General features: G+C 37.8%; 1 protein-coding gene across 2 annotated transcripts in view; it reads left to right on the plus strand.

The window, feature by feature from the left end:
* The first annotated feature begins 632 nt into the window (after positions 1 to 632).
* creb3l1 (cAMP responsive element binding protein 3-like 1) overlaps positions 633 to 25,846 on the plus strand; it is a 34,803-nt gene continuing 9,589 nt past the window's right edge. For both annotated transcript variants that reach the window (XM_051901025.1, XM_051901026.1), the window contains exons 1-4: positions 633 to 1,001; positions 16,322 to 16,526; positions 20,079 to 20,254; positions 24,272 to 24,356. In XM_051901025.1, the coding sequence (XP_051756985.1) occupies positions 900 to 1,001; positions 16,322 to 16,526; positions 20,079 to 20,254; positions 24,272 to 24,356 (568 nt within the window). In that variant the 5' untranslated portion in view covers positions 633 to 899. The remainder of the gene's footprint in view (positions 1,002 to 16,321; positions 16,527 to 20,078; positions 20,255 to 24,271; positions 24,357 to 25,846) is intronic.

The following is a 25,846-nucleotide window of genomic DNA, read 5'->3' on the forward strand; positions in this document are numbered from 1 at the left end:
TATCCGAAACTCTTTGGTCATTTTTGAGTAAGATGCTAACGGTCTAATCAGATTCAATGAACTATGCTAAGCTATGCTAAAAGTGGTACCGCCAGACCCGGAGATCGGCTGAATGGATTCGGAAACGGTAAAACTCAACTGTTTAACTCTAGGGGAGTTGGAAAATGAGCCTATTTACAAAAAAAGTGGAGTGTTCCTTTAAGACTGTTATTGTCAGGACAGTATATTTACTGCAGAGTTTTAACAAATAAAACAAGACCTATTAAGCTATTATTTCTATTTACATGTGTCCTCTTGCATTGTTAAATTCAAATTTTTGCTTTCAGAGTGTATCTGAGATCAATTTTAATCTCCACCTTTAAAGAGCCTTGCATGAATTCAACATGAATAATGTTGCTGTCATGAAAACATCTTACTATTGGTTTTAAAAGTGAAATTCAGGTTTGGGTAATGGACAGTCAAGGCTGTATGCTGTATAGTATTCAGTCTTTCATGTGCGTCAATGGCTGAAGTGCTCGGAAATCAATGCGCTGTCGCTTTAAACGAAGTGAAAGGTGGGTGTTACCGTTGGGCGCAAAGAGCGTGAGTAGGGCGGGGACAACATTAAATATGTATCAGTCTAGTTACCCCTCAGAGACTTAACGCAGATGAATGATACAGAGTTGGAAGAGCCACACACGGCCACTTCGCTTTAATCACGTCCAATTTATCCGACACTTCCAGAGAAGTGTAAATGGGCAGACTATAGACGCTCAGTGGATGAAGGCGTCTTGACAGTGCAGACGAGCGCACGTCGCTTAAGCCATAGCGATTTTTTAATCGGAATTCAACAATTTTGCAACCAATCTCACCTTTGAGATATTAGTTTTTTCCCCAAGCCTTTTTTATTCATAGCCGATATGGACACCATATTGGACAACTTCGGGTCGGACAAACTTTTTCCCAATTCCAACCTGTTGGACCTAGAGGATCTGAATGAGAGCGATTTCTTATCCAATGTGGTAAGTCAAACCTCCGCATCTTCCATCATTATTAACAGCAGCAGAGAGGGGGGAAAGGCATAGTCTGTTTTAATTTGTGAGTATATTTATCATTTTTGACCATATTTTTCCTGCACTCATATTTTGACTTTTATGTCATATTTGCTCATAAAGAAATATTTTTGGGATTATCATTAGATAAGATACATATATGCTCATGCTTATATTACATTACTTACATCAGCAGTACATTTATCAGTGTATTGTTAAACTGACCATGAAGTGATCAGGCAGGATCTTTAATTCAAACACACACACACACATTACCTGTGTTTATTTGTCTCACATGTCAACTGGGCTGTTGTGCTGTAAATTAAACATAAACAATGGCAGGAGTTCTCAAGCTGTGAAGTTTGCCCAGCTGCAGACAAATAGGGTCACTTTCCAACTTCAACCGGACCTTTGGGTAGCAGGGGGGAGGTCTCGTTAATGTGTTATTTATTCAAACCACGCCCACACACCGTATCATGCTGTTTAACCAAATCACACCCATACAGCAATTCCTAACCACGCCCACGGATCGCTTCATCCTGTTTCTCGTGTCCGGCCACAACCGGTGAATTAAGATGCTGAAGTTATTGGACTTTGAAGTATATCTGCTCTCACTTTGGATGTCAGAAGCACAACTGACGAGTTTACCTGGTACAGTAAAGACAGTGAGAAAACTAATTTAGTGGAGAACCTATTTCGTATACCATCACGTTATTTTTGTACACTTAAATTATCTGTATGTTCATACTATGCCAATGAAAAACAAAATACCAATATTACTTCATCTTAGGTGATATTGGCAGTTAAGTTAAGGCTATCTTACTGTGAGGTAAAGGATGCATGAGGTAACTTTGGGCAAACAAATTGCACAACAAAAAACATGCGTCTCCCTTGCGAAGACATCAAAAGTTATCGTAAGAAGGAATATTTCTACTAAAAATGTACTCCCCATCATTTTTTTCCAAATCAGACTTTTGTTTTTCCATGGAACATTAACGGTGAATTGTTTTGAGAATATCCCAGCCTCTTATTTTTATAAAGGTCTATTGAAAGTGAATTACGACTGGGACTGTTGAGGTCCAAAACGTAAACCGTTGACCAATGTGTGGGAAATAAAAAGTATTATAAAAGTGGTCTCTCCGGCTTATGCACTATATTCCAAGTCTGATTAAACCAAAGACTAATCCAGTCCCCATTCAATCCATAAAAAAAAATAGACCGACCCGTTATTATTCCTAATGTGTTCCATGGAAGAAAGAAAGTCATACAGGTTTAGAGTGATGAGAGTGGATAAATGAAGACTGTATTTTCATTTTTGCATAACCTGTTCCTTTAATAAGGTCAGTTGGAAAGTAGTGTTTGGGTTGTTAATGCTTTTCATTTGAAGCTAGCAGTTCTACGAGCATATGATCCATTAGGAGCCCAGGACACTTCTGCAGTTTCCACAGTGATTCAGACACTCCTATGGCTAATGCTTCTGACCGACACACATTCATGCTGAGGTCCTTTTAATCCCTTCCCAGAGAGACAGAGAGAGAGGGAAAGAGACATCACAAATGTCACTATTATGAGGCTCAGATGAGATGGAACAGTTTTGACCTTTGTTTTAAAAGGGAGCATCTTATGATCTCTTTGAGATGGACAGACTAGAGATACTGCAGCCTCGTATGAGTTACCTGAGCCTAAATGCTGCTTTCTATAATACAGGTTGGCATATATGATAAATTATATAATGTATCATACCTCTCTAATGTGGATGCAGTGGTCAGATAGATAGACAGAGGTAGCTGACATGGCAGTGTCCTGCGTTTTGACAAATTTAATCTAAAACAATTTTAAAGGAATAATTCAGCCAAAAATGAAAATTCTGTCATCAGTTGCTCACTCTCACCCCGTTCCAAATCTGTATGACATTCTTTTTAATGCGGAAAACCAAAAAAATATTATAATATTTTGAAGAGTGTTTGTAACCAAATAGTTTTGATGACCATTGACTTCCATTGTATGGACAAAATTTGTGTGTGTGTGTGTAAACTATCACTTTGAAAAATAATTATTTTTACCTTCTTATATGATTACATTTATGATTATGTATGCATTTTGTGACCTGTATTAATCACATTAATTGAGAGACTATATGGAATATTTTTACTTTAAAAATGTATTTGTCACACTGCAGGACCTTTTAAAATGAACTTGTGCAGTTAAAAGGTGATAAAAAAATGGTTAAAAAATAAATAAATAAAAAAACCTAAAAGAAATGGCAGCCAGTTGACCCAAAATATACACTTTCCCTTATCAACATATGTAAAAATTCTTAACCTAAAATCTTGATGCTGAAAAAAGTTATTGAAATGTGATGTCAACTATACCAAGTTGACATATTGACAGTTGGACGGGCAGATAGATAGATAGATAGATAGATAGATAGATAGATAGTCTTGTCTTATAAGGATTTGGGTGTTAGGGTTTCTTATGAAGATTTTGCCTTAGTGCTTGTCTGGGGCAGATGGATGGATGGATGGATGGATGGATAGATCAATCCTGTCTTGTCTTATTAGGATTTGGGTGTTAGGGTTTCTTATGAAAATTTTGCCTTAGTGCCTGTCTGTCTGTCTTTTTTTTTTTTTTTTTTTTTACTAGTCTGTTGGTTGTTGAGGGTATTTAACGGGTAGTATTCAATCCAGATGTCCCTCATTGAGTAACAGCTGTGCTCCAGTTTGCTCTATAAGGACCTGACTGAGGGGAGAGTGATGATAGTGAAAAGAGAGAGAGGATTGTGAGTGAAGGAGGCTCATTCACAGCTCCTGATAGCTGTCTGTGTATGTGTGTATGAGCGTATGCTGTGCTCCTGTGTGGGTGTGTGAATAGACGTCTGTGAAAGACCACTCCAGACCCTACATGGTCCCCCACTCTACTCCTTGGCGTGTGTGTGTGTGTGTTTGTATGTGTGTGAGAGAGACACTGGCCCTTGAAGGCTCCGTGAATGACTGCCTTGTGCCCTCAGAGAGGAAGCTGCTCTCCCTGCTCCTGGGTTATTACACACTGGTTTCTGACTCCTGTGTGTTTTTGTTAATTCATTCTGCCATTATATTTGTAAATGTTAGTGGGTTGTTCCAGCACCGTTGAACTGAGATATTTATAACCTGGAATTCCTCCACAGTATGAATTTGTATGTGTGTGTGGGGGAGGGGAGACTAAATATCCCGACTATAAGGTTAGTAAAACCTGAAATTACCTACACAAAACTGCTTGAAGTGATAATTAACCAAGAAAATGAAGATTTGTCATTATTTACCTACCTTTATGTTGCTGCAAACCAGAATGACTTCTTTCTAACAGTGCAATGAATGTATCTGAAGTTTTCAAACTTCAAAAAAGGGGAAATAAGTATTATAAAAGTAGTTCATACAACTCATACACTATATAACAAATATCCTGAAGTCATGTGTAATCAACAGACATAAGTCATTATTCATTGATAATTGTCCCCTCCAGTGACAATTCATGCAGACCAGTTATGTGAACTGGATGAAGCAATTAATTGAAAAGACCTTACACAAAAGAACAATTTGTTCATCAATCTTGATTTATTTTTGGTTCAACATCAATATTGCTTTATTTTTGGTTCACCGAAGTCATATGACTTTGGAACAACAGAAAGATTAGCAGAGTAAATTATGACACAAGGTTTTGTGTGAACTATTCCTCTACTAAGCATGGTAAATAATGCTTTAATGAAAATGTAAAAATGCAAATATATTTGTGTTGTCTTTAGGAATAGCAGAGAGAAAATATTATTAGCTCAGAATAAAAACTAGACGTCAATGGAAAGTCCTTACAATAATTGAAAAACGTGTGTGCATGTGTGTGTGCACGTCTGGCTGTTTAAATCATGACTTTAGCGTAATTGCATGGTTTGTGCTGAAAGGTGGAAATCAGCATGTCTCACTCTACTATGTGTTAAAGCTAAGATCACAGAGAGGATCTGTGAACCACAACAGCACAGAAAACCTCAGGCTTTAATTATTTAAATGGCTTTATATTATATATCTGCTGTACTTCTGTAGTTCATCCTTTATCCAAAAGGAGCTGATGTGATACTGTCTCTGTCTGTGGATTTATATTGTTTTTATACTGCGGTTTTTTGCCCATATTTGTAAACTGAGAATGGGTCCGGTGACAGAGAATGATTCACATTGTTAATCTCATAAACACCAGGCTCTGATCTCTGAAGACATTTTAATCTGGAAATACAAGTCTGACAAAAAAACAATTAACACGCATCTGCTGATAATATGAAAGGTGTTTGATCTCACCCTGTAGTCAAAACAATCTGCAATAAGATACAGATATTTTAAAGGGATAGTTCACCCAAAAATGAAAATTATCCCATGATTTACTCACCCTCAAGCCATCCTAGGTGTATATGACTATCTTCTTTCAGACGAACACAATCGGAGATATATTTAAAAATATCCTTAGTCCTCCAAGGTTTATCGAAATCAACTTGCGCATTCTGTGTACGGTCGTTCGCCGAAAGCTAGTTATTTGAATTTATAGTTTTAAATATGGATATTTTTCTTACAAAAACACATCGCTTTGCTTCAGAAGGCCTTTATTAACCCCCTGGAGTCTTATGGATTACTTTCAGTCAAATACAATCAGAGATATATTTAAAAATATCCTTAGTCCTCCAAGGTTTATAATGATTGTGAATGGGGGGCCGTGTTTTGAAGTCAAATATAATGCATTCATCCATAAAAAAAGTAATCCATACGATTCCAGGGGGTTAATAAAGGCCTTCTGAAGCGAAGCGATGCGTTTTTGTAAGAAAAATATCCATATTTAAAATTTTATAAATTCAAATAACTAGCTTCCGGCGGAAGTCGATTTCGATAAACCTTGGAGGACTAAGGATGTTTTTAAATATATCTCCGATTGTGTTCATCTGAAAGAAGATAGTCATACAGGATGGCTTGAGGGTGAGTAAATCATGGGATAATTTTCATTTTTAGGTGAACTATCCCTTTAACTACAGAACTACATAGAGAAATATATTTATAAAGTCAATGAAATCAATCTCTCTCGTTTAATCTCGGTTAATCGTCGGCACAGGGTATGTCATACCACAGGAATATGAGCGAATGCATGCAAAAAATTCAAAGAGGAAATTTGTTTCATTAAGATGCAGTCATCTGCCAGTCTGACAACTTTTACCTGTTCATTCACCTCCCACACTTGATGAAAAAACAGAAACCTGAATAGCAAGGGTGGTCTGATGATTTCTCTCTTTCTTCCGTGTTCAGAAGAGAAGAAGATGAGTCAGATTTAAGACCATTCTTTTGAAGCACGCAGCGTGTCTAAACGCTACTGAAGAAGTCTGCAGATGAAATCTACAGGTTTGGCAGGTCCCACCTGTCCTAAAGGTTCTTTCTGCTTCACTAGTTTGTCTTGTACACTCTGAGCCTGAAAGGATTGTCAGCATGGACACCATATGTAATATTTGATGCATTTCATGTGTATCCTAGAAGACGGGGAGCTGAAATGGCACCATCTATGTTGTTTTTACTGCAATGTGCCTGAAATAATTAATGAATTATGGCCTTTTTTTATTCTGGGGGTGAAGGATGAGGATTTGGAGTAGGGGCAGGTGAGGAGCATATGGATGGGAGGAGTGGAGGAAAGGCAACACATTCCTCCAGAATTTTCTCTCAGATATACTGGAGGCTTCTGATGGACCATCAGATGGAGAAAAAGAGAAATAGAGAGAAGTAAGAGGTTGCATAATCTTCAGAATGACTATAGGCCAACGATAAAGATAGTAGGGATAAAGCTCTAACTGTTACTCTCATCATAACTCTCAACATCTGCGAGCTACAATTAAGATGACCGTAAAGAGCGAAAGAATTATGACACTCTCTGGGTGTGATACAGAAATAGAGGCCACAGAAGTTCAACTCTATGATCTTGAAGTTTCATTCATATAGCAGCCACATGATTTAGCCCACATTTCTCAGACTGTACCGAAATGAAAGTTAAGGCTTTTAAAAAAGACCTGATCTAAATGAATTTTCTCTGTATCTGTAATTCTCACATAGGAGCCTATAGTTTTTCACACACATTCCTTATCTGTTCTGCAAAGGAAAATATATTAGACGATCACTCCCAGCTGTTACGTAAATTTGTCATTATGTATTTCTAAGTAAAGGTTAAGTAGGGCTGTTGTTGTCATACCTTTGGCTTCGGTTTTAAATCTACTCAGATGCTGGACACAAATAGAGAGAACAGAGGTCATTGAAGTGTGTTCTTACGTGAGCACACATTCACACACGCACAAAATAACCAAATCAGCAGTTAGTGCATTGAGCCTTAAAGGTGTGTTAACCCTGCTCCTGTCAAACCAGATCGTTTCATTTCTTTTAAATTGCTGCATGCTTTGAATAGTTGTGGAACATTTGTAAAATGCATTATAGACAAGCAATTGTTCACCAATAATAGTGGGCGCTGACAGTTCTCACCCCTGCACCTGCCCAAAAGACATCTAAATTATACACTGTATGTATATATATATATAAAGCTATAACTGGTCTGGTGTGTCAGTGAGCTAAACATCAGCTGAGGAGAGGAATGAAGATTCATTAATATGTGGTATTTTAGCACTTCAAAGCAAATTAACATGTGAATCACTTTGAAATGAAAAATCTTAAAAATCACAGGCACACAGTTATATCACTAAGCACTAAAATGTCTAGAATGTGTCTTCTTTCATTTCAATAAAATTTAATTATAATTATTGAAGGTTCATTCTATTTAAATATAATAATTAAATATAATAATAAATTATAATATAATATAAAATATTATATTATTATATCATATATATATATATATATATATATGTGTAATATTTTAAAAGTCACAATTACTAGCAATTGTGAAAAATAAAATCACAATAATAAGAAATAGTCACAATTGTGCGATATAAAGTCACAACTACAAGAAACACAATTGTGACTTTGTCTCACAATGTTTGTTACTTAATATCTCAGACTTGTTACGTTATTTCCCATTATGTGACTTTATATTTTACAATGTGATTCTGTCTCACAAATTTTTGCTACATCTCATAATCGCAACTTTATTTTTCGCAATTGTGACTTAGTTTCTCACTATTGTGACTCATATCACACAATGTGACTGTCTCACAAATTTGACTTTCTTGTAGTTGTGACTTTATATCTCACAGTTGTGACTATTTCTTATTATTGTGATTTTATTTTTCACAATTGCTAGTAATTGCGACTTTTAAAATATTAAATATAAATGAATTATATAAAAATATTAAATATATATTATATATTTTATATAATATTAAATATAATATTTTATATTATATTATAATTTAATATTATATTTATTTATTATATTTAAATAGAATGTGTCTTCTTTCATTTCAATAGAATTTGATTATAATTAAATTCTATTGAAATGAAAGAAGACAAATTCTAGACATATTTTAGTGCTTAGTGATATAACTTTGTGCCTGTGGTTGAGATTTTTAAGATTTTTCATTTCAATGTGATTCACAAGTTGATTTGCTTTGAAGTGCTAAAATACCACATATTAATTCATCTTCATTCCTCTCCTCAGTTGATGTTTAGTTCACTGACATGCCAGAACTCCTCCTGCTCTCCAGGCACTATCTTTATCTTTTACTATCTCTGTCTTTCTCTTGAGGGGCTGCAGAGAACTGTCCACCGACTGCTCTGTTCAGTGACCCCTTAAAATGTATTAGATTTAACCTCCAAAGAGAGTCCTGTCTCCGATGAATTATAGAAGCAAACTGCGAGCTGGTGTCATGATGGACAGAACATTCCAATATATCCAGTTTAGTGTGCCTCTCTCTTCCACTTCATTGAGAAAATGACCAGCAGTGGTAGGAAACAAGTCAAGCAATCTATCACACTCACCTATAGCTTTGGTCAAATCCTATCAGAGTGTTATTGCGACTCAGATGTTGGCCTGAATTACTGCCAAAAGCCTGATCAAACAGGAAAGTCTGAGCTGGAACACATTACGTTACAGTGGTTCAGAGCAAGAATTTCCAGAACTGCACTCTTGGTTTGTGCCCAGTGTGTTTTTTGACTTCTAACCTAAGACATAAGAGCATGTATACCTTGTCCTTCACATGTGGAAAGACATTCTTAGCCACATTCTAAGCCAGTGAACCCTGCAGAGACATATATGTATTGTGTACCCACTCTTAGCTCCGTCTCACCCCTTAGGCTCTGAATAAACATGTCAGGTGGGTGTCAGTGTTTGCAGGAACATGTTGTCACCTTACCTTGAGGTCCCTAACTGAGAATTCCACCATTGTCTTCCCAGGCTCCCTGTCTACTGAGGATCAAAGACACAGCTGATTATGTTAATTACATAATGACTTTTAATTCCAGGGGCGGTTTTGAATGCGGCGCATAACAAAGATGATAATAACTGCAATGGATAATGTTTTTAATTCCTATAACAATTCCTAAGGAAGCACATTTCTGCCTCAGAGTAAAAAAGAGAGAGAAAAAAAAAAAAAAAAAAAAAAATATATATATATATATATATATATATATATATATAAAATTGTGATTTTATTCTTCCTCATTGCGTCTTTATATTTCTCAACTGCACTTTTATTTCTCTGCAACTTTATATTTCACAACTGTGACTTTGTCTCACAATGTTTGTTACTTAATATCTCAGACTTGTTACGTTATTTCCCATTATGTGACTTTGTATTTTACAATGTGATTCTGTCTCACAAATTTTTGTGAGAAAATCTCACAAAAATCTCATAATCGCAACTTTATATCTCATAATTACAACTTTATTTTTTCGCAATTGTGACTTAGTTTCTCACTATTGTGTCTCATATCACACAATGTGACTGTCTCACAAATTTGACTGTATTTCTTGTAGTTGTGACTTTATATTTCACAATTGTGACTATTTCTTATTATTGTGATTTTATTTTTCACAATTGCTAGTAATTGCGACTTCATATCTGCAATTTTATTTTTCCATAAACTCTATATTTTACAGTTGTGACTTTGTTTCTTATTTTTGTGATTTCAGTGTCTCACAAATTTGACTATTTCTTGTAGTTGTGACTTCATACTCTCAATAGTCTTAATAATATATTAAAAGAGAAACAAAGCCTCTACTTTTCCTCGCTGTGGTCAGTCTGGGACAGACTAGACTAACATAGCTCTTTGGTCTGTATACAGGATATTCTTCTGCCCAGGGCTGTTTTGCCACGGGCTCTTTTGAGAGAGCCAATTTAGGCTGGCAAAATTACAGAGTGCTGGGAGCCCTCTCAAGGGGGGATGGGGAACACATCTGGAGACCCCCTCCCCTCCCGAAGTGCAACAGTAGCAGAAAATACAGGGTGGTTATGGGGATTCCTTGCTCCTTAGGATATCCCTTTAGTTCACTTATGTCCTCATTCCTTTTCTGACGCTCTTCTCTGAAAGTTACAGTTGGCCTCACTGTTACAGTTTCTGTTTCACTTATGAAAATCCAGTTCAAATTTGTCTACATTTCTCTCATACTCGACCTCTCTGCCATCCACTTTTTCACCTCTAGAAGAGCTCCTCTGGTTTGTGGCCCTCAGTGGCTCCTGTCTGGAGGTGGAGCTTCTGTGGTCATGGTTCTCGTGCTCTGTGGCTGACAGCAAAACGTAAGAAAAATCTGGAACTGGAATTAAGAAACCAGAGGAAAGCAAGAGGGGGAAGGGACCAAAGAGTTGTATTTGGAAAGTTAGAATGGGAGGAAGAAGAAAGTGAGAGAAAGAAAGGGAAAGAGAGAGAGAGGGGAGTGAGGGAGCAGGAGGAGAACAGGGCAGACCTCGTGCGCAGACTTCAGAACCAACATTTCATTCTCCTAAACTATCTTATCAGTACTGCATTCAAAAAGTTGTATACACAAGAACTGGCTTCCTTTCAAATTCTTTTGGTGAGAAACCCGTGTGACCTGATCTCTAGAGAGGTGGGTCAGACGGTGGTGTCTGTGTCTGGTGGCAAGCTCACAGAAGTCACAGTCTGCAGCTGTGAACTTGACGCCATTCCTGTAATCTAAATCAGCCCTCACCTGTGAACACCTGCAGAGGCCTGGCTCCCTCGCTCTCCTTCACCTGCAAATGCACGCGTCTCCCCCCTCTCTCACGCGTCTGACTCATCATGCATGCTGAGCGGATCATAATGAGCGTTAGTTCATGATTCTCCACCCTGACCCATCTCTGATCTCTCACAGCTGCCAGCTGGAATCTGAATTTGAGAATATGAACTGGCTTTAAAGAGCAGATGTGCTGATTTGGAGACAATATGACTGTAAAAATGCATCTTAACCCCACATTCACATGTGAATGTCCTTTATTTAGGTCAAACATGCCAGATCCAGTACAGATGAGATAGAATAGTTCATGCATGCCTCTTGGAAGAGAAAGCTCTAAATATTTAGATATGTAAATAAATAAAACTGATCAGATCATGCTGTGGTTGAAGCTGATATTCATGCTTCACATGAGGGAACCATATTTTTAATTGCATCAATGACTAGTGTAAACACTAAACATCTGCAATCTCCATCTTCAGTTCAAGAACTTCTCCCCCTCTCCTCCTCACTCTTTTTTGCCACTCTGAGAATGAATCTCCTCGTTGTGACTCATTGTTCTCAGAAATAACTCTTGTGCTCAGCGAGAGGCACATATTCCCAAACACTGTGGGCTTGGCTGTATTCCCAATTCCACTGCTGCTGAATGATTTTTATCAGCATGTTTATTTTTCCAAAGACTAATGTGTTATTTTCATGTGCACTGAGCTGCTCCGTGCGCACCCTGCACTCCAGCTCCAAAATGACAAGCTCCCCTCTCCTCATTTGCATACTGAGCTCCGATTGGCTGGAGTGCAGCTGGAGGTCTGGAATAAGGGAATGGAATGCAATGAGTCGAGCAGGCGTGCAGTTTACCAGCCCGCTTAGACCCGGACATGACCCAAACGTTACTTCAAGAAAATGGATCAGATGGAAAAATAGGGCATTTCTTAGTTTGCACACACGTTTCTTGCAGTGCTGCAGCTGTGGTTCCTTTTCCAGTGCCGAAGTGACAAACCAGAAATATTTTAAGTGACAGTATTTGCTATAGTAGTGATTAATTTAAAAAATCTCTTGATGATATTGTTTGATCAAAAACAAAACCATATATAATGTGAAGTATTATTATTTCTATTTATATATATTATTATTAAATGTAATTTATTACTTTGATTTATTACTATTTTTTCAGGATTCTCAAATGAAAATTGTGTATAAAAATTTCCAGATTGCATGCACTTATCTGTTTTCTTTGATATGTGCGCTCAAGTGAGAGCATATAAATGAGATTCCTGTTAGTATGCATGTATGCTCCTTTTATTTCAATGCCTTTTGAAGCTGTAGTACTGTTGGAGGCCTTCTTTATATAAAATGCAGAAATACGACTCTTCCTTGTTATAGCGTAGATAAAATCATTACCATTCTCTGTGTTAATTTGCACAAGACTAAGAACACGGATGTCACGGGCAAAGAGCTCAAAAGCCCCAGCTGAAGTGATAATTGTGAATGTATAGTGTACTATGATGTAGTTTGCTTGAAATGTATGGTACACATGTGAAGGGTCTGATAGGTCTGTTGTTGGATAGGACTATCTGATCCAATAAGGCTTCTTGAATACCCACCTGACCACTGATATAATTTGGAATGTCAGGTGGTATTATACCAATGCCGATTTGAATAGCAAACTTGCTGTTGTTTTTTTTTAATTCCTCAAAGTATCATGTTCCTTCAGTCTGCAATTTAAAGGATTAGTTCACTTCAGAATTAAAATTTCCTGATAATTTACTCACTCCCATGTCATCCAAGATGTTTATGTCTTTCTTTCTTTCTTTAGTCAAAAGGTTTTTTTTGAAAAACATTCCAGGATTTTTCTCCATATAGTGGACTTCAAGGGCTACCAATGTGTTGAAGGTCTCTTTAAAGGGCTCTACACGATCCCAGACGAAGAATAAGGGTCTTGTCTAGCAAAACAATTGGTCATTTTCTAAAAAAATAAAAAAATAACCACAAATGCTCGTCTTGCATTGCTCTGTGATGCGCATTACGTAATCACGTTGGAAAGGTCACACATGACGTAGGTGTAAGTACTGAGTAGGGCGAAAAACTCCATCTCATTATCTCCTCCAAATTCAAAATCGTCCGACATCGTTGTTTTACCTTTTTTTTTTTTTTTTGTAAAGGGCGTTTGACTTAGTCTTTGCACGTTCACTTTGTAAACACTTGCTCTGTACTTTTTCTCATGTCACACGTGACCTTTCCAATGTGATTACGTAATGCATGGCACATTGCAGGGCAGTGCAAGATAAGCATTTGTGGTTAAAAAGTATATAAAATGACTGATCGTTTCGCTAGATAAGACCCTCATTCCTCGTCTGGGATCATCTAGAGCCCGTTGAAGCTGCACTGAAACTGTAATTTTTGACCTTTAACCCATTGTACCCAGGTAAGTCCACTATATGGAGAAAAATCCTGGAATGTTTTCCTCAAAAACCCTAATTTCTTTTCGACTGACTAAAGAAAAACATGAACATCTTGAATGACATGGGGGTGAGTAAATTATCAGGAAATTTTAATTCTCAAGTGAACTAATCCTTTAATTTAATAATCATAATATCATCATTCTACTTTTTAAAGTTGAGCGGTGACCTTTAAGTGTGAGATATGACTTCTTGTCATTTCTTCTAAAATCTGACCCTAATGACAGAGACACATTCTTCCAGTTCTTCCAAGTTCTTCTGGAATTCTTCCTTAAAGGAGCTTTCCAGATGTGGAATTTCAGGACTCTTGCATCAGCACCCCAGCATTGCATCATTACCATTGGCTCCTGTAAGGTTAACTGAAAACCAGACAGACACCACAGAAAAAAAACTTTTAACTGACACTTGTCATAACAGGAAAGTGCTCTACAAAGAGATAAAGCCGATTAGAGAAGTATTCTGACTGTCTGCTCTGATAACAGACAGGACCACACAGACAGAAAAGTTGCACACGTGAATGCAGGTTTCTACCAACGGTCCTTCATATTATGTTTGCATTTTTTTTAGGGTAGTAGATTAATTGACAATGTTTTTTTGGCACAATTAAGCAACTTAAAAGACACACTCAGACTGCATGCATATGCAGCTCACTGTTGTGAAATAGCACCTTCAGTTTGGATTAATCAAGTCTGTAAACATATCCGCCCCACACATCCAGGAGCAGGAACATTTGACAAACATCAAAGTTTTAGGGTGGGTATGTTTATACGGTCATTCTTAACTGTAGTGATTAGCTTGGCACTGATGGCAGGAGAGCTGCGTCATTTCGTGAACTCTATCATCAGGGTGTTCCCAGGATGTCATTCATCAAACAATACGGATAACTGTCATTGCAGCGTTTGTTTCCTCTGCTTATACATCCATATGGTGATGAATAAGTTTTACTAGATACTGAAAACTTCACTCTTAAAAATAAAGCTTTTTTGCAGTGATGACATAGAAGAACCATTTTTGGTAAATGGCTCTTTTTTCAAAAGAACCATTTGTTCTTTGTGTGAAGAACATTTTAATTTTTTTTCCCAATATAAACAAACTTTTATATAATGGAAAGGTTCTATGGATGTTAAAAGTTTTTCATGGAACTATCAATGCCAATAAAGAACCTTTATTTTTAACAGTGTACTGAACTCCATTCTCTCTTGTTCTCAATTCAGGTTTGTCTCTGTTTGGTAGACTGGACAGCCAGAGTAAACATTCATAACAGCCCAGCTTTCTCAGTCTTCTCTTCACAAAGTCTCGCAGTGGTTAGGGGTTTGTGTGGGAATTCACACAGGTGCAGGGAGTGTGGATGCGTGGATGTGTGCGTGTGTGTTATGTGGATAGTATCTGGTTTATGTGCTCACTGCCCTACAGGTGTGCCATTCACACACCTGTCCCCATTCACCAGGATGTAAACATGATCAGGTCCTCTCACACCTTTGTCACACCCTCGCTCGGCAAACACACATTCGCATACCCTCAGTGCAGAAACACGTGCACACGTTCTTCCATTGGTATAGTGACGACACATTCTAAATGCATATAAGAATGCATATCTCTTTTTTTGGTCTACCATTCAGACACACTTTAAGCTAAATGATATGAGGGGTTTATTTACTGTTCCTCTGAATTTTAACAGTGGTTATTTAAATGATCATTTTAAAAGAGGCTGTATATCAAATTAGCATCTCAAGATGTTATTTGAGTTGATCTTTGCTTATCATAACATGATCAGGGAGTGGGATGAATTCAGCCAAATTAGTATTTGTTCTTGCATAACTCTTTATTTTAATAATTTTTTTTGGGTACTGATTAGCTTCCACAAAAGTGGTCACTAGACTTCCTGAGGCCCTGTTTACACCTGGTATAAGATGCGTTTTGGTCGATTGGATCACAAGTGGACAACGCTAAATACACGTGTAAACAGGGCTAAAACATTTTAAGTTGTCCACTTTCGACCACTTCCAGAGGTACTCGAAAACACACTTGACTGGATTGCTTTCGTAGCGTAGACGCTCATGTGGTCGAATGTGTTTGAACAGCGCAAAAGACTGGCTGCTCTCCACATACTGACCTAATGCGTAAACTTTATGGGATGTGCGCTAGCCAGACGGGATTTAAACTTTGTCGGCTGGAGACCCAAGTTTGGTTTGAAGATGAAAACGTAATAAGCACAATGTTCTCTCACCATTCCTGATTTCTAACACGCACTCACCGAGTTCGACTTGGTTTTGTGGCTATGAGAGCAGAAAGAAAGCTGCTGCTCTCTGTGTTTTTCCGTCAGCTTTGATGCGTTCATATGTAAATGGCGTGAGCTTATTTCATACATTTGATCGAAAGATCTGAAAAAGCCCATATATTTATCCTCCCATAGACCCTCCCCTCAAAGAAATCAGGATAGAAGTGGTTGAAAGTGGACAAAAGAGACGGATTAAAACACCAGCTGTAAACAGGAATGTGTCTCCCTCGTCTACTTGTGATCAGATTGACCAAAACACATCTTAATACCAGGTGTAAACAGGGCAATTAATAAAATGTATTATAACAAAAAATAAGATGCAAATAGAAAAAAAAATATATTTTCTATTTTCGTTTCACATAAAATGTATCTTTTTTGTGGTCTCTCCCCCTTAGCACTTCTCCGAGCAGATGGAGGACTTCTCCAATGACCTTTTCAACAGTTTCTTTGATGATCATCTGTTGGCGGAGAGGAACCCATTGTTAGATATGGATCTGGACCCTCCAAACCCAGCTATCCAGGCAGAACACAGCTACTCTCTCAGTGGTGACTCTGCCCCTCAGAGCCCCTCCATGCCCATCAAATCAGATGATGATGCAGGTTAGCAACCAGCTTAGCATACCCTATTCTTTCCTCTTATTTCTTGTCATCTATCCATGCTGAAAATCAGCTCTCCGTGCTAGATTATCAGGAGAAGATTTTACAGTCCTGATAAACGACATGGATCAAAGAATCATCTATCAGCAGATTTGTTTTTCTGTAAAGTCTCTTTCTTTTCTCTGCATCTCTCCTCCTTATCACCCGGAGCACCCGTGCAGCACAGGGTTCCTTGACAAAGCTCTAGCCAAGAGCTCAGTCTACCATTGGAAGCTGGGAATTCCAGGAAGACAGCCAACACTCACACTCGCTCACTCTTTCTGTCAGTTCGTCCGTCTGGCTCTCTCTCTCTTTCTCACACATGCCATGATCAGGCCAAGGAACTGTAGACATCCATAAAATAAAAAAGGGATCTGGTTTCCAGCTTCAGATGGAGAATTTGGTGGGGGTGGCTCCGAGAGTTGCATCATCCTGAACTTAGGTTGACTATGTGAGGAGAGTGTGTGCGCAGACTGCTCCTTCTTTCCAGTCAGGCTTTAAATCAACAAAGCCTTAAAGAAGCATGGAGGTGCTGCAGGATTTCTCGATCCATTTAGCCAGACTTTACTGCTCTGAGTCTTTCTGAACACTCTTGTTTCTTTCTCTGTGCCTTCTAGTTCAAAGAACTGATGGAAAAATTTGCAAACATGTTCCTTTAGGATTACAGCAGCATTTATACTTTAGGGGTACAACCATATTAGCAGGGTGCGACTTGTTAAAAAAGCAGAGCGGCTGATATCTGAACAATATTGTCATTGTAGAAATACAGTGTAATTCATATAAAAATAACTGTAAAAAATACAGAAAATAATTGTTTAACCTGAATTAACAAAATTTTAACAATTAACTTTAAATTAAATTATACAATTTTCAGGCATGAGGTATTAAGATAAGCTGTCAAATATATTTCAGCCATCTATACAGACAAATTTATATTATCTTCATTCCATCTCTGTCCAGGATAAGACATAGTGTTGCATATGTTTTACTAGGATGCTTGCAACACTGAAAAAAAAAACGTAACACAAGATAAAATAAAAATCTGTTTTGGTCTCGTGAAAGAGTAGTGGCAGCGACAGGCCAACTATAGATAATCTCGCCTCATGTCGAGGATGGAAATAACTAGAAAAACTGTTCATTGTTCACTGTTCACTGTTCAAACCTGCCATTTATAAACATTAGACCTAAAATTATTATTAAAATTAACATAATATTAATCCAGTATTAAGTACATTTTAAAGGTAAATAAGTTACAAAGATCCCTTTGAGAGTACCATCCCAGCGACAAGCTGTTGTACTATATGTACATTTTTTGCACTTTTTTTTTCTTTGAGAGTGTAGGGAGTTTAGATGACCACAATGATTTCAGGTGTTTCAGTAGTATGTGATATCCCCTCTGACCCATAAACCTGCCCCTATAAAGACTGTGAGTGGCTTTAGGGGGCAGTTAAAGTAAGCACTGACTGGTTCACTACTTTGTCTCCTGTTGCTGTGCAGTAACTTTAAACCCGCTAATGAGCATCGCTCTTCCGTCTCTGCCGGCCTAGAGTCGCCCCACTATGATACCTGCTGTCCTGAGAGACATCAAAGCCTTACAGTGCCCTATGGGCAGGACACAGTAGCATCTGTAGAGTATAAGGAGGGACTTTGGAGATTTGCATGTAAAATTAAAACAACTTTTGTCCATTTTTTTTTTAATCCATAGCAGTGACAGGTATGTTTACATACACAGTTATAATTGAGCTGGCAGCAGGTTTTTGCGTAATCAAGCTACAGTCTTCATCTGTCTGTTTGAGTATACATGACACAGTGTGCTGTGCGTCACCTGCGTCTTTCAGAATTTTTGGCCAATTACTGATTACCACGCATACATGCTGAACAAAACGAGCTGCTGTCACCTTATCAAGATCTGATAGTATGACTTTGCTGAATTTGACTGGTATGATTTTAATCAAATGAAAGAGTCTGAAAGAAAACTTTTAATGTGATTGTGAATGCTAAAATTGATTGGTCCGTATCATTGCTACTGACTTTAGTTTTTGGATCTGCATATTTAAAATATTTATGTTTTGTTTTGGATGTTGTTGTACTACTTAACTAGTTCAACCAGCAAGACTTCTTAGGTCAACCAGCCTATTCAGAAAGATTTTGCTGGTTGACCAGCTTTATGAGCAAAGTTTTTCCATTTGTGCTGGCCACCATCAAACCCAGGTTGGTTTATAATGGTTAGTGCTGGTTTGGTGCTGGTGTAAGCTGGTAATTTCAACAGGGATGTCCATAAACTCTTTTTTTAGTATATAAAGAGAGTGAAGATGAGAATGAGACATTCCTTATAGATCCAAGAGATGGAGATAACCCCTCTGACATATCAGATTTTTTGAGAAAGTGTGTATTTGGTCTAATCATGTTTGAAAAACCTGTAAAGAAAACTAATCCCTTATTCACAATAGAGACTGTGCATAAGAGTGTGTTTGCTTTAGTGCACCCTGTTGAAGAACAGAGTCTTAAGGTGTAATCTGCCTACTGGACTGATAGTTTGGGCACTTTTACAGAGGTTCCCCACAGACAGAGAGCTATGAAGTATAAAATCCAGTGCTCTCCACAGAACAGCAGAACTCCTAAAGAGCTTTGCTCTCCTGTTGTAATCAGACTCCTGCTGATGTCCTTCCCTAACAGAGGACTAACATGAAAAACCTGCTATCCTTCTTTTACAAGGCCGCATAATGTTTTATCGATCCTGCAGTGGAGCCTGTACACGAATGCTACCGAAGGCAATGTGATAACGAGGGCTGCCACAATTTGCAGTGCTTTCCTCCCCTTTGAAGTGTCCAGACCTGTAGAGCTGTTCTCTAGCCACCCTACATGCCCCCAGTCTCTCACCTGCCCCCTCCCACCACATGGGCTTTTGTGTTAACAGTATAAAGAGAAGCCATTTTGCTTTAACCTTCCGGTCATTAACTGAGTCTGTCCTCCTCACCTGCATCATAACAGCTTCTATATGAAACCCCTCCATGGGGTCTGGAGTGTGAAATTCGTCACTTTCCTGAAAATATCACTCTTTGATTACATTGTGCTGCATGACGTTACAATCCTGCATGATATTTTAATACTTTTTTTTAAGCACACAGATCCATTACATTACTAAATGTCTTGTACACTGCAATAAATTAAACAATTTATTAATATATTTATTTTTGGGCTGTTAAAATATATGGGGGGACTTAGGACTTAGGGTCCGCCATTCTCGCATGACTTCGGAGCTATTTTTGTGGACGTCTTTAGCTGTTGTGTCACTTCTCTTGCCTTAAGTGCCTTGTTTTCTGTTGCTCTCCCTGTTTTAATGTTGTGTCTTCTGGGAGACTTTAGTTAATAAGTGCTGTCATTCCATATGTCAACCCCCAGATCATTTCAATCATTTCAACAAAACTTTAATGAAACCATTACAACTTAACAGACCTTAGTCCTTTTCATCTGTTTTCTGTTTTTTTATTTTGAGCATGTTATTTCTCTCCTCAGAATCAGAAGGCATGTGGTCGTTCAGTCAGGATCTTACAGCCATTCTAGTGAAGCAGGAGCCCAGCCTGATGTCAGAGAACTGCCCTGATACAGCGTCCCCTCTGGCCAACACCAGCACCTGCTCACACCCCCTCACTCTTGCCCCTCCGCCACAGAGGAACCACACAGGGGAAAAGGTAAGGTTATTACAGCTCCCTTTTTCACACTGTAAAACAATGATTCTTCATGGTCGTCTTACCATGGCCGTATCCAGCATTGGGGTCCCCAGGGTCCTGACCTCTGTATTTCTTCTGAGGTGTATAATAGTTATTAAATAATTGGCTAATAATAACTGTACTTTGGGGCTGCAAAGATATCGTACAGTGACTAAATAGCCTACTTTCTCATGAGTTGATCAGTGCTTGTCAATGTCAAAATAAATGTGATGGACAATCAAATCAAAGAAGGCAGGCATTACATTTTTACAGAATCATGAGTTTTAATCACAACAGTTTTAATGGTCAAAAATTTATATGTTAAATATAAGATTTAATGTTTGAGAGCTGTCTTACGATAGAAATGTTAAAATGACAGACAGTAATATGGGGATGCAAACAGCTCAACCGGAGCTGTTTTCAGCCTATTAGGCATAAGAATAAATGTGTGCATATTGTGAATGATTTTAATGAACTTTGTTACATTTTTTGATAGCCTTTCAGTAAATTAATTTATCGTCCTCAGACCTACACTAGAACATGGTAAAATGTGTGGCTTTGACAAGTGTCTTTATACACTCTAAAAAATGCTGGGTTGTTTCAACCCAAATTTGGGTCAAAAATGGACAAATCCAACTGTTGAATTTTTAAATTACATTTTTAACCCAATGGTTGGGTTTGTTCATATTTGACCCAAATTTGGGTTGAAACAACCCAGCATTTTTTAGACTGTAGGTTGTGGTTAGGACAATCAATATAAAAATATTTGCAAATAGATAAAATGCATTACTTTACAATAAATTCTTTACTTTACAATAAATTCTTTACTTTACAATTAGTTTTAAACTAATTTTCTTTATTCATCTCATACTTTATTCCTTTAATTTTTCATTTTTTGACAAGAAACCCCCAAGTGTCTGTATATTGATATGTCCAGGCCTGGTCTGTGCTCAAAATTTAAAGCAATAATTCACACACACACACACACACACACACACACACACACACACACACACACACACACACACACACACACATATATATATATATATATAAATGAATTTTATCATTCTGTTATCATTTACCTATTAATTTGGTCATTACAAATGCTATTTTTCATGACATTTCTCATGACCATAGGTTTTACAAGCTATTGTTATCTAATTTTTGCCCTCCAGAAATCTTAAAATGCACATATGTAAGTAAGGGAAATCAAAATCTTTCTACCCCCACCCCAAGCAAGCTCAGTTTTTGTACCTCAATATTTCTAAACCCTGCATACAGCCATGCATTATACCACTAATCTTGAAAAAATATCTGATGATGGTGAACCTTGCATACACTGTGCACCAGAGGGACCATTGTGTTAGTATGACAATGAAAACCACACGCACACACATATGCATCATGTGCTCTTTTGCTCAGCTGGCAGTTTGCTCCACTTCTCTGCCCAGCGAACATGTTCGCAGTACGAGTGTGTGTGTGAGGAGTTGAACTCACTGAAGCATGGGAATCGGCTCCAACAGCATCAGTGTTGAGTTGAGAGTAGATTAGTTCTTTGTGGCTGCTGAGGCCTTACGGATCTGGCAACGACTCTCTATGAGCATCAGAGCCATGGAACTTCTCTCTTCTTCCTGACTTGACACTAACTCAGGCCAGACTTTCCCCCAACTCCCATAAACTCTGCCCTCTCCGGGGAGCTGGATGACAGCGGTTGTGTGCTGTGTGAATATACCTGATAAGCAAACACAGAACGAGGGCTTAAACATTCTCAACAAAGTGCTGTCAAGAATAACTTGTCTAGATTAAAATAATATTCTGGATGGATGGGGTTATATAAGCACATGTCCTTTATTTAAGAAGGGCATGGCATAAAGCTGTTCTGACTTCCCACTGGGTTCAGCTGGACTGTCAGTGCAGCTGTACTGGAGAGTGTCCTCATAAAGACAGTGAGACCGTGTGCCACAGGAAGAACAGCTCTCACCAGATAAACACAAACCATATATAACATGGCATTAAGAAACGGTGCACCATAATAACTATAATTCATGAACTGCATATATTACATAATCCTCAGGCACTGCATTGGAGCCTTTTTTAAGGCCACCTTGGAATGTTGAAGCAATCCAAGTTTGTGGTCCAACTAAAACAGAATATGACCTGATTTTGCTGTTGTTTAATTTTAATGAAGCTCTACTAGAAGGGAAGGAAGGTACATTTTATTAGCTATTTAAAGTGTGTTTACATTGCAATTCGGAAAGATTCTGTTTTTGTGTATTTACAGTTTATTTGTATCTATATTATTTTATAAAACCTTTGGATTTGAGGCTGACAGGCTATGAGTCTGTGTAGTGGTGGAGGGTTTTCAGTGACTCTTTCTGCAGGTTAAATCATTACGCCAATAGGCCTATGTGACAACAAGTGACTATGTGCATACTTTCTGAGTAGGTACTACATTGGACCGTTAAAAAGTATGTTCTGTATAGTACAAATGTGTGTAGTATGAATAAAATCCAGACATACTACATCCCCAAATTTTCTTTGTAATGTGACTTACGGCATCACTGTCATTTACAGCTCCTCTCAGATCAGATACACACTTCGGAGTCTTAGGGGAAGTAGTAGGTCATCCAGTTCCTTTTCGCCTACTGTTTTATGAATACTATAAATTTGGACAAACTACTTTTTTCAAGCCTACTATTTAGCAGGGAAGTACTGTATAGGGATATTCAGACACAGGAATTGTCTTTATGAGTGATTCATTGAATCATTAACTTAACCGTTTGGTTCAAAGCACTGATTAATTCTGCAGCTAAACAAGCGATTGTCTTTATGAGTGCGTCATTGAATCATTGACTCAGCTGATTCATTAAAGACCACTGATATATTCAGGAACAAAACACCACTGCTGTATGTTGCTCGGTGAGGAAACGATTATTTTTGCTTTGGGTTTGTCTGGAACAGTTTTTGTTGGCAGATCAGATAAGTAAATGGATTTATTGTGTCTAAAATGTTCGTTTCTCAACATCAACTCGTTTATTGAACTGTTCTAACAAAATCACATTTTCACTGTTTGTGTGACTATTAATTGCATATCAGCACTTGTGCTCGTGTGATTCTGTGTAGGTAATGTTCAGTCTCTGAATACACATAAGGATACATTAGAAACCCCAGATAGGACAGTGTCATGGCTTACAGCATTGCAAGTTATAATATAGACTGACAACTTTCTAGCCAATAGCACACCTCTGCAATCATTAAGTTTTACAGTATTCAAATATTTTTGTACAAAGGCCTTTACCAGCTCAAGTTGGTGGGGAATTCCACCCACTGACCCAGAAAATAATGAGAGGGGGGCGTGAAGAGAATCGAAGGGTACAGCAGCCCCTCTAATCTGAGGCTCATGTCACCTCTCTTTGTACATGATGGTTGGTCGCTGGCCAGACTGTGTGTGGTTAACAGGCGGGTAGCCTTTGCTCTGTCAGTGTAAACAGTTTGAGTCTGCCTTCAGCTGTGTTTACTGTCTCAGACATCCAGCATGGAGCACATTTAGTCCAGTACCTTAACAGTTCAGTACCATCAAATATCATCAAATACTACAGACCCCTGCAGCCTGATATCATCAAAGACTCTCAGATAAAGCTGAATGATGTCTTTATCCCATATATTGCTGTAGCTTGCACTTAGGAAACAGAAAGTATGCTTCTTTGAGAAACACTTAAGTGTATAAGCATCTGTTATGTGGTTTGTAAGTGTGAATTCCATTTTACTTTTTGAATGTGATGTATTTCTGAGTGAAACAGGATAATTAAATTTATCAGCAGCAAAAGAATGTAATTTTAGAGGAGAGCAAGTACTAAAATTGATAAAAATTTGTATTAAAGACAAAACATGCATAGATGAATTGTTTGGGACCAGGAATGTGCATTAAATAGTGCATTAAATTTAGATTCCATGTTTACATTAATGACTGTTTTGCTGTTTTTCTTGTTCTGTTAGGGTTCCAAAGGCCTGAGCTCAAACTCCATTCCTGCCATCAAAGCAGAGCCCAGAGAGGTGAACCAGTTCCTCAATGTGCCCTCAGGTGGGTGTGCAATCTCTCTTCAGTCCTGCTGTCAAACAGCATGGTCTTTATGATGAAGCTGTGTGACCAAGGGAGTCTTGCTGGTTTAGCTAGTTAAAAAGCCTAGTAGGTACACTAGCATACGAGCAACCTATGCTGGGGGCCAACATTGAAAACACCACAATTCTGCACTTTTCAACAGGACTGTCCTCCAAATAAAAGGCTAAATAGCATGCACCTCTACTTTAGGTACACAATGACAAGCTAACGTACTCAACATATACTGTAGCACTTAGTTGCCACATACAGTATGGCCAGTGCAGTTCTTCCACTAAGCAAATTAGCCCTCTTTTATTCTGCTCCCTCACTCTAAGGTCAGTTCAGGGTTATAAATACTCTAATGGTATGTTTCTTTTCCAGAGGAAATGAGGCTTAGTGTGAGTGTTTCTTTATTTAACTTTTGCATGTGTTTGACAATCTCTCAAATCTCAGCCTTAGCCCTTTCTGAATGGCCTATTGATGAAAACAGACCCTGGTATTTTCTGAATACTGTGGTAAAATTTATTTATTTACTGTTTTTTTTTTTTTTGTTATGTTTTTTTTTTTAGGTTGGTGCATGTCTGTATTATTGTGTGTGTGTGTGTGTGTGTGTGTGTGTGTGTGTGTGTGTGTGTGTGTGTGTGTGTGTGTGCACATAAGCATTTGCTTAGTTCCTACTGTACACTAGTGTTCAAACGTTTGGGGTCGATAAGATTTTGTTTTTGAAGAATGAGTTTTTGAAAGAAGTTTCTTATGCTCACCAAGACTGCATTTATTTAATCAAAAATAGAGTAAAACAGTAATATTGTGAATTATGATTAAAATTTTAAAAACTTTTTTCTATTTTCATATAAAATGTAATTTATTTATGTGGTGGCTGTATTGTCAGCAGCTATTACTCCAGATACTCACATGATCCTTCAGAAATCATTCTAATAAGCTGATCTGTTGCTCATGAAACATTTCTTATTATTATCAATGTCGACAACTGTTGTGCTGATTTTTTTTTCAGGATTCTTTGATGAATAGAAAGTTGGAAAGAACAGCTTATCCTTGCTGAATAAAATACACATTTGTAAAAAAAAAAAAAAAAAAAAAAAGAATCGTTTGAACGGTAGTGTAAGCAACTGGATTATTGTGATATAGACTTTTCTGGTATTTAATACAATCATTAATGTTTGATGTTGTTGGTTCTAAACAACTTTTAGAATCTGAGCTCCTAATACCAAGATTACAATACTAAGATTTCAAGTTAAGTCCTACCTCTACGACTAGTGTGCTGCTAAGAAAAGGCACTAAAAAGACTATAAAAGAGTCTAAGTTTCTCCAGTGTGACTGTCCCCTCAGTTCACCATATGTCATTTTAGATGAAAATCTACTAATGGCAAGCAACCTGTAACACCTGGAGGCGTTGTGTGTGCGCCATCTATCTGGCAGTGTGGCGTTTTTTATTCTGCTCATCCAGAAACAAC

The sequence above is a fragment of the Ctenopharyngodon idella genome, chromosome 7 (assembly GCF_019924925.1).
Source record: "Ctenopharyngodon idella isolate HZGC_01 chromosome 7, HZGC01, whole genome shotgun sequence".
NCBI lineage: Eukaryota > Metazoa > Chordata > Actinopteri > Cypriniformes > Xenocyprididae > Ctenopharyngodon > Ctenopharyngodon idella.